General features: G+C 46.6%; 1 protein-coding gene across 2 annotated transcripts in view; it reads right to left on the bottom strand.

Moving 5' to 3' along the window:
• PAQR3 (progestin and adipoQ receptor family member 3) overlaps window positions 1-14,370 on the bottom strand; it is a 341,693-nt gene that overhangs the window by 218,143 nt on the left and 109,180 nt on the right. For both annotated transcript variants that reach the window (XM_085640956.1, XM_085640955.1), the window contains exon 5: window positions 2,441-2,638. In XM_085640956.1, coding sequence (XP_085497082.1) covers window positions 2,441-2,638 — 198 coding nt within the window. The remainder of the gene's footprint in view (window positions 1-2,440; window positions 2,639-14,370) is intronic.

Raw genomic sequence — 14,370 nt, 5'->3', positions numbered from 1 at the left:
TGAAGCTACAGGGACACAAGCTACAAGAGATCTTTCCTGCAACTGCCCAGCCAGACCTTCCCTGGACCCTGTCTGAGGCTTCTGCTGTAGAGACTCTTGACCCACGAGTGCTGTTCTTGAGGTCCTAGAATTCAAGGTTTGTTCAAAAGTGTACTCCTCCAAACATCTCCTGAAACCTGGCACTTAGAAACTTTTTGGTTCTAAAGCCTTCAAGTGGACTGGAATCAACCTGCCAAGCCAATCTGACAAAGGAGAGCTGTGGCCACACTGAAGATCCAAGTAGCTCCCCTGCTGAGCTTTTCCGCAGCAGCAAATCCGATTTGGCAGGACCTCATGGAGAAGGTACTGGGCTTTGTTGCGCACTATTTGGCTACAGCCTGCAGCCTTACCCCAGTTAAAAAATTTAAGCTCCACAAAAGTGCCTTAGGGGCGGATTTATATTTAGGCGGGCGATGCTGTGAAAAATATTTTAATCCAATGTTTCCCCTGCTAGCCTCTCAATTTTTAATTCTCTTTTCATACTTCCTTTTCCTCTCCAGTTGCAATCATCTTATTTTACCTCGCACCTCCCATCTAACCACAATTCCCTCTTTTCTCTAGATTCCTTAGCAACCGGCTTCCTGACCTCTTATACTCCTTTTTATTCCCTCTATTTCATGTTATTTTCAAGCAGTTTTATTCACTCATCATAATTTTGCAGCATTTTTTTTTAAACCATCTGGATTGTTTTTTTCGTTGCATCACAATACAGGAGTAAAGGTACATCATTATGTAACATAGATGTTCAATGCCAACATAGCCCTTTGTATCACGATGGTATCACAGCTTTGAAACAAGAATATAACAACTATCTTGAGCCTATCCTCCTCTCACATGAGGAGATGTGGGCACAATCTAATTGCTGCCTTTAGCAATGCAGTACTGGGGACTTGGCACTCTACCATTCTACATGTATATAGCCACTGTATATTATAGAAAGAGCTAATGGGGTGGAAGTGCCCAATCGCTGCCGTGGTTCACAAGGTTGGGATTTGGAGGAGGGGTAACGGATCAAGACGGGGGGCGATTAAGCTATCCAGCTTAGTGGAGCCAGCCCGCTATGCAGTGCCAACATCACTCTCCACAATTCTTTCTAGCTCCACTAGGAGCTCGTCTCATTGTGTGGACATGGAGCATTTCCTCAGTCCCTGAACCAACTCCTGACGAAGCGTTACCGCTTCCACCCCACACCATCTGGCCACCAACCCCCACCAATGGGCTGTGATTGGAAGCGCTGTGGCCTTCCAGTGCTTCGCAACTGCTCATCTGGCAAGCATCAGTGTGAGATCTGTAAAGTGGTTTGTGGCGCCACCTGCTTTTCGGAGTCTGTAGAGGTCCAGTAGGCAACTGGCCGCACTGTCTAGGTCAAAACAGCGTGTGACATGAGAGAGGGTCACACAGACCTCCGTCCACAAACCGCGGGCAGCGCTAGAACATATGTAGCATATCCGTCACAGGGGTCCAACAGCTCAGGCTCTCCGGCACCACTGTAGGATATATTCTATGTAATTTGTCTGCCGTTAAATAGGCTCTGTGCAATATATTAAGCTGCATATACAGGAACCGGGCATTCCAAGAGACCATACACGGGTAGCCCAATGCTCTGCTCCAGTCCTTTCGATCAATACTTTTGCATCATATAAACTTTTTGTTATCAGTGTACTATTCATACTTAAACTATTTTTAACTTTATTCATGTACTACATATGCTATGCATTTGTGGTTTAGGGGTCTGTAAACTGTTAGAAATGTTGTATTCCTTTTGTACTTCGTTCTATACAGATGAACATATTGTTTTTCCAGTGCACTATACATATGCAATTTATGTGCAATCTCAATCCCATACCTGTGCTCCATTTTTTTATGTGCTCTGCAAAACCATCAAGTTGTCGCTGTAAAATGCACAAACGCCTATGGGCCACACCGGTGCTATTTAAACTTGCATAAATTCATAATACTGAGCTTTTTTTTTTAAATACAGGAAATTAAAAAGGTTTGCATAACCACAGGCTTGGCATGTTTCAGGGCTGAATTCCCAAGATAAAAGACTGAAAAAGGTAAGCTATGTGTTTTTAGTCATTTTATCACCGATTTTGTTTAAAACAAATTGGAAAGTGCACAGAATAAACAGACTAAAATGTCTTTAGTGCACTTTCAAACACCATTCTTTTCTGAGATATGAAAATCTGAACTTTAAATGAAGCAATGCAGTCATAACAGTTAAGAGGAGATGCAATCCTACATGTGCTATAAATGTAAAAACAGATGGGTCAAAACTATACAAATCTATTTCCCTTTACATAATTTTGCTCTAGACATTCAAGCAAATCCACAGAATGAGTACTCTTTGAGAAAATGAAGAACGCACAGAAAGGGACACTTCACATATCTGTCATCTTACCTGGACAATTGGTGCCCCAAATCCTCCATTCAGCCAGATCCAATGTATTGTAGGAATAACTCCATATCCAGACACAGAGCAGAAGATAACAGAGCGTAGTCTATGCCACGGCTGGGTGAAGTAGCTGGGATGAATCTGAGCAAAGAACACAGCTAGGATCATAGCAAGTACTGTGATCAAGTACATCTGCCGCCAGTACTATACGAAGAAAACGAAAGCCGGGGTTACCTATCGAATCAATTTAGAATTATGTCTTCAGGACAACTACACTTTACATTTCATTTTGATTTGTTTACACAAATTCTCATTAGAAAGGAATTAACATGAAATTAATTTTTGGGTACCCATACAAACGTTTTTTTAAAAATCAGCTTTTAAAATCTTTATAAAAAATTTAAAACGTGTTTTTGCAGAATGCACTTCTGCTAGTCGTATGGCCACAAAGTAGTCTGAATAATTCACAGATGACCAAGAATTGCAAGGTACTGAGACTTTATATATTCCGGAGTCGGTTTCTGTAATGGACACTGTACTTCAGTTGGGAAGGTGTTGGATGTGGCAGAAGTATAGCAAGACTAGGCAGATGGAAAACGTACCTACCTACTTGCAATAATAGTTCTTCACCATGGGTTTTCTCTCTGAATTTATATAAGGTATATGTTTGTATCCCACAAATGCCTTATCCCACAAATTGAAGTAATCAGCCTGGAGCCTTTAAACTCTACACCGTGAAGGCCCTGGAATCCACTAGTGGCCGACAGTTCTTCTTTGAGACCAGCCCGACAAGTCCTCTTTGCTTAGGCCATTTCTATCTTCAAACAACCTCATCAACTACCGACAATAAAAATGCCTGTGAACATAGGCACAATCCTAAAGGAAATCCCCACCACTGGAGCGAAAAGGGGCAAATTAGAGACTGGAGTTAACCAATATTTCTTCTGAAGTTGTGCAACCAATGCTAGTTTCTGCCTGACAGTTAGCTTCCCAGAGGTGAGGGGACATCACCGGAGTCTTAGTTGCTGAAGAACTGATAACCTGCCCTGAAGCGCCTAAAAGTCAGCCTGCCTGCTGAGAGAGGGAAGGAGCCTGCAAACTCTGCAAGATGAATGGCTCTCCAGTACGAGTGGGGTGGAGCATGACCCCAGTGTGGTGGGTGTGCAGAAGCAGAGTACTGTAGAGAGTGATCTGTGTGCCCTGGTGTTGGCGGAAACCAGACTCTCCAGTGTGATCCTTGTAAAAATTGTGAAACTAAAGCATGGAAAGAGCAGCTGAGCCCGATCCATGAACTTGCGGCGTGACCTCAGGCCAATCTGTGGCGCTACAGCATGACCAGAGCTGGTGAGCCCGATCTGTGAAATTGTGGCTCTACCTTAGCCTCATCTGCGCCCGGACATCCTCAAGGGTGACAAGCTGTGCTTTAAAAATACAGATACAAGAAGTATAGCCCAAACTGTGAAACCTTGGAGTGGTCCAAAGCTGCTGGACCTGCACCCATAGCTTTTGTATGATCTGTGTGCATCATCCAACCAGCGAGGCCTCATCATTTGCTCAAGACCAGCCCTGCGTGGCCATTCTGATCCAGACCCGAACAGCCCCAGCAGGGATACATCGAGCACATGCTGGACCATCATTCCCCTAAGAGGACGTCCCTGATGGTAGCTGCATCACCCAGGCATGACTGGTGAGGAGGCAAGCAGGAACTGTAGGACCATTCCCAGCACTGAAGAGGGTGACCAAGCTATAGAGGAGCTGGGTGGCCACCTAAGAAACACAAGGTTATTTGCCGACTGAAGGAGTCCTGGTTGGGTAAAAATGCAGTTAAACAGACTGTACACTAACTTAAAAGTAGGAAGAGGCGTCAACCTAATCTAGCGCCAGGATACTAAAAAGCATTGTGTACATTGTCCTTTGGGTAGTATTGGCTCTAGTGTGCATCAAAGCATTTTTGTTTCTGAAAGCCAAGCACTTAGGTGGACAATCATTTGTTATACTTAATGTGTGTTTGTTAAGTGCTGAGATCTAGAACCTCCACACTACCTCCCCGAGAAACCTTTGACTGCTTGCCATCATTAACCATTACATTCTTAAGACTTGGACAGACTTGGGAAGAAGAAAAGTAATTGTAAAGGTGAACTTTAGACACCATTTTCATTGTAGGATAAGTATACGCACCGAACGGAGAAGCCGCGGAGAGGTTCAAGGCAGGAAGGACCATCGCTGGTTCTCTTAGCCTCCAAATGGGCTCACTTACCCTTCTTTGTCAGTGAGCAAGATAGCTCCAGGAATGACATGGTCATAAGTGCAGCCTTTTACGTATGATTGAGAAGAGAGAAAGAACAGAGAATGCAACTAGACAAGAAAAAACCTAGCATTGTGATATATACATTGTGTGAATTCTTTTGTTGAACAAATCACGAATGTGATGCCCTAGTTTACGTTTTTAGAAACTGGGAAAGATGCTTTTCGTTCAACCAGTCAAGACAATAGACAATTGAGTCATGGTAATCCGATATTGATAGAGTGGGGAATCCGATATTGAGAGAGTGGGGTCTCTGTAATAGCTGCAATGGGTAATCGTACTAACCGTGTGTACAAGTCTTGTGAAAATGATTTTAAAAAGTTATAATAAAAAGAAAGAACATTTTGAGGGGGTGAGAGACAGTACTATTTACATAGATCATTTCATTTATCACAATTTGTTCATTACTGACCACAAATATTTTGTGAAGGTTGAAAAAGTCGGAAAATTGATGAGTGAATTGGGGGGCCCGCTAGAAAGCCCTACAGTTACACAGAAAATAGGCATTGCTTGGGATAAGTTTGTAATCTATTATCAAGAGAAAACCATTATTGACAGTGATTTCACGAAAATACCTTATTGGGAGGTACTGAATGCTCTGTAGGAAGTAGATCCCCTTCCCCGCAGCTTTCTCATTCCGCCGCAAAGCGCCATTCATCTTTTTCAAAACACTCTCACTGCCAATGCTGACTTGTTCTGTTTATTGATTTATATATGCGGTGGTAAAGCACCCTCATAGAAAGCACTGCGTATGCGTAGAAAAGATTGAATAACGAAGCACAACTTGTTTGGGAAAACCCCACCTCCTACCTACATAACTAAGTATGCCTCCTCCTTACTGCAGACAACCAGACAGTGCAGTCCAGCACGCCTCTTACTGCGGTATACAACATTTCACTGCACGAACAGAGCATTATTTTGATGCCAACAGCACCAAAATTAACATGTTGCATAAAACATGTACATATGCAATATTGTTTTTAAATGCCTTCTTTGGGGGGCTGCTACTGTCATTCTGATCTTCAACAGGAAAAGGCACAAAATGCGTTGTTCTTTACTCCACCTGAGCACATGCCCAGAAGCAAAACGTAGGCTGTATTTTCAATATCCACTTTATTTAATGTTTTATATAGCACTCCTGTCTGCTGGCTTGGTTTAGATGGTGAGGTTATAGGCAGGGCCCCTGGAATTATGCGATTGTGGGGCCGCAGAGATTTATGCAGGATTATAGATTTGCCGCATTTGCCACATAATCCATAATCTGCTGCATAAACTGCAGATTTTTGCACAAACGAAAATTGTGTCTAGCCCAAACAGTTCAAAAGTTATTACAAAGGCAGTGACACTGGTTGTCGGGCAGTGGAAGGTCATTTGCAAAGCTGGACTTGTCACCTTTCTGTTGCTTATTCTTATATTTAGGTACTAAACTGGTACTAATGAAGTGCAACCAATGCCCAGACAGCGATTTTCGAAGTGTTTGGTATTTTATGGCTTATACTTAATAAATATACCTTTTTGCCTATTTTATTATCCTTTGCTGGATTCGACTTCATGATTTGCTTAAGTACACAATGCTAGTTATCTTGGTTTAGACCACGCCCCTACTAGGATAGGCCACACCCAGTTAAGCAATTTGTCACGCCCCTTTTAGAGCAACCCCAGTTTTTTTTCCCACTTAAAGCCTTGAATGGAGGTGACTTCAATTGCCAGAAACGTTTGATGCAGTAGGGGTCACGTCAGTGTTTCGTCCCGGGACAGAAACAGAAACTGAAGAGACATTCCTTAGAATTCTTTTTGCATCTACTTAGATACATAAAATCATGAAGAGTTCCTAATAATTTTATTACTAGTCATGTTGAAAATTAGAAAGTAAAAAATATACAAAAAAAACCTAGTTTGAGTTGTGGTAGCGTGTCCCCGAGTGGGTATGATAAATATCTCTCACAATGTTGCTAAATTGAAAAAGGTGTTTCAGCAGGTGATTGTCATAAATCTCACCAATAGTGTGTCTAATGGAGTGACGGAATAAACGAAAATGGAGTTGCTCAATTTTCTTGTTACTGAGCATTCACATCTATTCTAGTAAAGCCGAGTTGTGCTTATAAATGTGTATGGGTGTTATCAAAATACCTTTTGTTAAGATGTTATATCTTCTGATCTGTCTCTTGTGAACTGGTTTGCCATTTTGTGAATGGGATTTTCATTTTGGGTGGCCCTAGAATATAGACCTACCTGTGCTGTACACACTGTCATCTCCAGGATGGCCCAGAGTGACTGTGAAGTGTAGCAGCAGTTTCACCCCATCACAGCCTTCATGAGGGCAACTAGTCTTGCTCAATAAGGTTTTGATCCTGAGCATGTCCACTGGACATGGAGTAGCGTCCCCCTCATCTCTAAACATTACCCTCAGAAGGGCCAGGGACCAATGGGTCAGAGATGTATGTGGTATTGGGTACAAATCACAATTTTTGCAGCCCTCACCCAGATTGCCTCCCACTTCTCCTCTGGCAAAGTACATTTTAGGTCCTCCTCCAACTTCTCCATATAATCATGTCAGACAAGAGTGGAGCTCAGGCTTAGGGTCTAACATAGGTGTGAAAAACCTCTTCTTGCATACCATATTTTTTGTGAAAATATGGCCTCTATTTGAGCCAGCTCCCTTCTTTCGTTGTGTGTTGGTCACCCATTCCCTCCCAACACAATGCCTGTGCTACATTAAAGTTGTCTCTATGTTGGAGTAGGTTGAAATCTGTGCATTCTGTTCTTATTCTGACGTCTAGCCCATTAAATGGGCTCGCCAAACCTCCGAGGACCCCGTCAATTCCTGTTCAAGAAGAGAAACAAACTTCAGACATCTAATGTCTAAAAGCTCTGCCTGCACATCATCCAGAAGTGGATGTCCAGCGCCTACCTGAAGCTCAGCTTAACTAAAACAGAATTCTTGTTATTTAACAAGAACAAAAAAGTAACAGTACCAACCTGACTCAATAATATGAACCTTTATGGCTGCTTCGGGCCCCAACTTTCACGGAATGCCACGTCACTTGGATTCATCCTGAACACCAAAATCACCATCAAAGAACACATTACCAAAAAAAAAAAAAACTAAGAAGCCTGGCTCCAGCTGTCTCTTCAAAAGAAAATGAAGCAGTTTCTTTCTGTAGGAAAGTGGGTTTCTGTTGCAATAAGCCCCCACTTTTTGTCAGACTACTGATGCACTTTTTATTGGTGTGCCCTAGGTCCCTGCCAATCAGGTTCCCAGGGCCTGTGTTCTGTCCCCAAAACTAACCCAATTGGCATCTCTGACCACAGGTCAGCCCCTGGTAAATGGTACCACAGGTACCCAGAGCACTACAACTAGGGAAGACCTCTAAGGGCTGCAGCACTTATTGTGCCACCCGTACCTTTACACACACACACTGCCTTTGCAGGCTGCGTGTTTTGGTGCAGAAGTGAAGAGTCGACATGGCACACATCCCTGTGTGCCATGCCTACAACCCACTGCCCTGGCATAGATCAGTCACCCCTCTAGCTGGGTGCAATATACCAGTGGTGAGGGTACAGGTGCATGAGCCTTGTACCCCTACAGTGTCTAAGTCTATTCTTAGACATTGTAAGTGCAGTGCTGCCATTAAGAGTATATGGTGTGGGGAGTTTGTCATTACGAACTCTACAGCACCATAATGGCTACACTGAAAACTGAGAAGTTTGGTATAAAACTTCTCAGCGCATTAAACCCACACTGATGCCAGTGTGGGATTTAATGTAAAATGCACACAGAGGGCATCTCAGAGATGCCCCCTGAAAGCTAACCCACCACTAGTGTCCAGGCTGAGTGGCTGCTTTCAGCTGCTACCACCAGACATGTTTCTGGACCCCTAGGTCGAGAGCCTGCTGCTCTCTGGGGCTTGAAACAATGCACATCCTGGGACAAGGTGACAAGCCTCCTCCCCCAGGATGGGCAGGGTTCACGAAGGGGAAGCTTCAAAGCTTTGTGAGCCTTCCCAGACCATTTTCTGCTTTCAGCAACTGGTCCCCACTGGTTCTATTCCCCACTTTGAGCGGGAGAACCGGCGGGAAAAACAAGTGAGGGAAAGAGGTGTGCCCACCTCTGCCAACTCCACCCCTCAGGTGGGGGAGGCGAGGTGAAGCACAACTCTGAGTCCCCGCCATCTTGAGGATGGGGGGACCCAACCAACCAGGGACAGGCTCCTGCCCCCCTCCCACTGGAGGGTGGCACAATAGGGAGTGTACCCACCCCAGGGAAGGGACCCATTGGTCCCTGCCCTTTACTTACCTATAACGTCCCTAATTATAGTATTTAGGGGGCACCCTGAACGTTGCTTCCTCAGATCCAGCCGGACAACAAGAAGAAAAGAAGAAGGACCGAACAGCCGTGCAACCAGCTAACAAGAGGACGACACCCACTGACTTGGCCCCAGCCCTATTGGCCTGTCTCCCCTGGAACCTGCTCCTACGAAATCCTGGTGTGTCCTGCAGCCAGCAACCTCGAAAACCCTGGAGGACCTGCCTGCCTTCACTTCCCAGACTGCTTCTCCCGTGAACACCGGATTTGTTCAAAGTGCAGATTCTGGCTCCGGCTGCATACCGAAAATTCAGCCCACTCTGTACCCAGCCTGAGCTCGAGTGGAAAAACACCACAAGGAGTTCACCCCGGCGATCCTGACCTGCCTCAAGCCTCCAGTCGACGCCTGCAGCCTAAATCCAGAAGGCCCTCCTGACCGCGACCCAGAGCTGGTAAGAAGATCCGACCCCCAAAAGGCACCCCTTCACCCGATGTCCCACAGCCTTGTGTGCCCAAACCAACAGTGCCTAACCAACCCTTAACTTCCAAACTTACCTCTCGAAGTGGTGGTCGCACCCAGAAGACCTTCGTCTCCCTGCCTGCAGTGCTTTTGCAAACTAGAGGTTCTCCATAGAAAACAACAGGGCACCTGACCTCAAAACAGCACCCTGCACCCGGCCACCCTAGTGCCACTGAGGGTGCACCCTTGGTGCTAATTTGTTTCCCCAGCTGCCCTGAGCTAAAGTCCAGGAGCTTTGCTCCCACAACCCAGTGGCCTGCTTGCCAGAAGCCACCAACCGGAGACCCCCTATCCTCCATAGGATAACATTGGGCCTCAACACTCTGCACCCAGCCGCCCTAGTGCCGCTGAGGGTGAAACAACAGTGCATCACTGACCCTGAGGGACCCCTGAGTCTAACCCCAGAACCTCAACTCCAGAGACCGATTACTTACCTCCAAACCGATAGCCCTATTTTCCTCCATAGGATAACACGATTTTACTTACCTGTTTGCAGGAGATATCCCAGTGTAGTATCCAGGTAAACTACACTGGGTAAGAAAAGTAATCTCAAAAGTAACTTACCTGTAAATACTATTTTCCTCCATAGGATAACATTGACTGTTTTTCTATGAAACGTTTGTGTGTGTGGAGTTTTGAAACCTAAAAATCTTCTCTAAAAATCGCATAAGTAACTAAAACGCATTTACTTACCTGTTTGCAGGAAATGTCCTAGTGCTGAATCTAGGTGTCCAGCACTGAGTTAGAAAAGTAGCGTAAAAAGTAACATACCTGTAATTTACTGAAAAAGCCTATTCATTTCAATGTACTGTATTTGCTAAGAGTTGCACCCTACTGCATCCCCTGTAAATCAAACAAAGTACAACTTCTATCACCTTTTCAAACTGTTCTACAATCAGCAACGTATTACTGTAAAGTATTTAACGCTTACCTGTGCCAGGCTTGCTTAGTTCTAAAAATAAAACATTATATTTTTTATACAAAAACAATTGGCCTAGAGTTCAGTTCTTGAGTGTGTGAATTCATTTGCTGGCTGAGTGTGTACATCAAATGCTTAACACTGTCCTCTGATACTACGTTACTGCTCGACCACTCTACCACAAATAGAAAGTAATGTTCTATCTAACTTTAACCTCTGCCTACCTCTGGGGTCACCTGGACTCTATACACACTATACCTCATTTAGGTGTAGTATATATAGAGCCAGTTTCCTACACTTTCTGAAAGAGATTTCAGGACAACTGTTCACACACATTCTAGCATCTGGATGGTGATAATGCTCTACTCCATGGCCTCCTAAACTTCACACTAGTACCCCTTAAAGGCATCCTACATGCAGGAGCTTATTTCATCCAGGACCTGAAAAATGTGATCACATCACCTTCATCCGGATGGAACTACATTGGCCCCCATTGCTAGCTTGCATCATCTTCAAAAAGAGCTACATCATTTCCAAAGCCACCATGACTAGTACCCTTGCTTATCTTGCATGGTACACCCTTAGGCAGAACATCATCAGACTGCAGATCAACACGAAGTGTATAAAATAAAAAAACAAGGCAGCAGTCCTTTTCCAAAATGAATTCAGGATTTGAAACAATATCCCTATCCATCTGGACCGTCCTGATGCTGCTCCAATTTAGGAAACAGTTGGAAACTCACAAAGCACTACGTCACAATGATTAACCACCACATCCTAGCTATCCCTCATATAATTAGTTGACTTTATTCTCATCTTTGACCCTGTACAGCCACCCACTGCCTTGCGGCTAAGATCACGCTATGGAAATACCATATACATACATACGAGAGTGTCAGTTCATCCTGACTGAAAGTCTACAACATACATGAGGGAAGGCAGCAGGGAATAGTAGATAGTTGTCAAATCACCCCACTATGTATGCCTATAGACTATAGAAGAGTGGTGGGTTTGGGTCAGTGGTGTGGAGGGAGCCGCACCATATTTAAGAGGGACTGGGGAATAAGCCTCTTCCATCACCAAGCACAGCGATTCCTTCATTTTAATTTTGGGAAGATAAGGCTGACAAAATATAGTGTGTAATGCCTGGGAAACATACGCCACTTTCAAGTGTTTTTTATTTTTTTTAAAGAATAGACTTCACCACCCTGCTTTGTTACTTCATATAAAGTATCATAGGCAAAACTGGATATTTGAGTATGGCTTTGGGAAATCAAAGCAGGAGTGTCTGGATAAAACAGAGGAGAGGGGGGAGGAAGTTCATTTGACACTATTAATACAGCTGAACCAGGATAGGTCCAGTCGACCCCATCAATATAGGTCCTTGAGGAGTGTGTCTAATGGAGTTGGGACATTGCAGGCATAGAGGGCAGAACGATTGGCATGAATTTTAGTGCCTAGATATTGTATGGTGCACTCTGTATATTGGAAGCCCTGCTGCAACAAGTGTGGGCTTGACGTGTGACTTGAATCGGCCACCCCTATACCTATTGATTTAGAATAATTGATTTGAATCCAGAGGTAATCTTGAACTCTGTAACCAAATCTTGGATCAAGATTGCTGGTTCAGTCAGGAAACACAGAATGTTAATAGTTCTGCATCATTGTTAAAGAGAGCTATATGGTTGATAGAATTTGAACTGTTTGGGGTTCTTAACCGGTTTAGGAGGACCATAATGGCTGACTCCATCACAGTATCTGTGACTCTCTCCATCTCTCCCATATGATTAAATTGTTTCGCTAATGGGTCGGCCAAGGAGTCTTGGAATGCCTTTTAAAATGCCAAAATACCACTAAAATCCCAGGTCATACCTACACTTCCAATGAGGAGACTGGCTGTTCCAATTCTAAAAGTATTTCCCAGGGGGCGGAGCCAAGATGGAGGAGTGAGCAGTCGTCCTGCTTCGGAGCTCCCGCCGAGGTTCGGATTCAGCACCGGTCACTAGGCCGCCATTAGCACCAACGGTACCTGATCTGCTTCCCCCAGAGTCCCGGGACCCGAAATGCCTGCAGTGGTGGTGAGTACGGCGACCGTGAGCTGTTTCCAGCGCGGGTGAAAGGAGGCGGCGCGCGGCGGCGCTGAGACTGCGCAGGAGAGGCCAGAGCCGGCGGTAGCAGCGGAGGTCTGGGGGGCCGCGGCTGAGACCTCTCGCGCCTAGAGCGGAAGGCGACCGGTGGAGACTCCCAGGAGTAGCGGCTGTGAAGGAGGTGAGAGACAACAGGAGCGCGTAACGCAGTGCCGCGTCCAGGTCCGGCCCGCCATCTTGAAAGGCTGAGAGCGGTGCTGGAGCCGAGGCGGAGTAGCAGGGGGCCAGTTGCACGCCGCAGGACCTGGTCCTAGGCCTGACACATTGGCGAGGGACTGCGGGGCTAGGAATCGCGCGCTCCCCGCGCTGAGGCATCGGACAAGGCGGAGAGGAGCGTGGAAGGGCGCGAGGACAGGCAGCGCATGGGAGTGACTCAACCTGTGAGAGCTGAATTGGGACGAGGACAGTGGAGTGCGGAGGCTCGTTGTGTGCTCCCCCCCCCCTGCAGCGGCGCCATTGTCTGGGGCCTGATCGCGGCCAGTGCGGGGACTCTGAGGGTCTGGGGCTCGCGGTCCGGCGGCCCTTTGGGATTGGAGTGCAGAGTTTGGCCCTCGCCGCCAGCGGCCTGAGGCACTGGACACGACGGAGCAGAATACAGCGGGGTGCAAAGACGAGCGGCGCCAGGGAGGGACCCACTGTCTGGGAGAACTGAGCTGGGATAGGAGTGGCGGAGGCCGGAGGCTTGTCGCGTACTTTACCCCCCCCCCCTCCCTGGTAACGGCGTAATCACCTGGGGCCTATTCGCGGCTGGTGCGGGGACTCTGGACATCTGGGGCCCACAGTCCGGCGGCCCCCTGGGATTGAAGCGCCACGTTTGGCCCTCGCCGCACAAAGGAGCGCGTGGCCTGGTGTGCCAGGGGCATGACGGGCGAACAGCGTACCTGTCAATAATACAAGTGCAGACACCGAATTGCTGGAAGAGACAAGGAGATTGATGCTCGAATTAGCGGCTCGGAGGCAGCCAGAGGGCAGCAGTGCTGCTCGAGCGGGTGTAGAGGTGCACTCAAGAAATATAACACGCCTACAGGGTCCAAGGGCAGGAGCGCCACAGGTGTGCTGAGAGCGCTGGAATAAGCTGGGTTCTGTCCCCCGACGGAGGACTGGTGAAAAGGGGATAGGATCTTTGCACGACACTTTTTAAACCCCTTGGGAAGCGCTATGTCCACCTCCAGGAAGCGGCAGGACAAAACTATTAAAGATCTATTCTCCAAGACCCCGGTCGGACAGATGGCCGCTGCTGCGGACTCCGGGGGCATCGGGGGATGGGGTATCGGAGCCCATCACCAAGGCCTTTCTAGAGTCAATGTTTGTCGCGTTGCGGGACGATATCCAAACTTTCAAGCAAGAGTTCACGTCTGAGCTCAAAGAGGTCCGCCGCGACATGGATGGCATCGGCGAGAGGGTTGCAGATCTGGAGGGCAAGAGTGATGGAAGGGACGAGGAGATAGCAAACGTACAGCAGGAGATCATTCGACTGCACGATCAGCAGGTGGATCTTCAGGTCCACCTTGAGGACCTTGAAAATCGCTCCCGTCGCCACAACATCTGGATCAGGGGAGTGAAGGCGGATGACACCTCGAGGGATCTTTTCACTTACGCGAGGGAGCTTTTCAACCACATCCTGGACCGACCTTTGGACACGGACTTGTGTATAGATCGGACGCATAGGGTGGGTCGCCCTAGAGCGCAGTCAGCCCCCCCGTCGGACATTCTAGTGTGCGTGCAGGACTACCGCACTA

This window comes from Triturus cristatus, chromosome 2_2, assembly GCF_964204655.1.
Source record: "Triturus cristatus chromosome 2_2, aTriCri1.1, whole genome shotgun sequence".
In the NCBI taxonomy this organism is placed as follows: Eukaryota; Metazoa; Chordata; class Amphibia; order Caudata; family Salamandridae; genus Triturus; species Triturus cristatus.
This window is presented reverse-complemented; position numbering and strand designations above follow the sequence as displayed.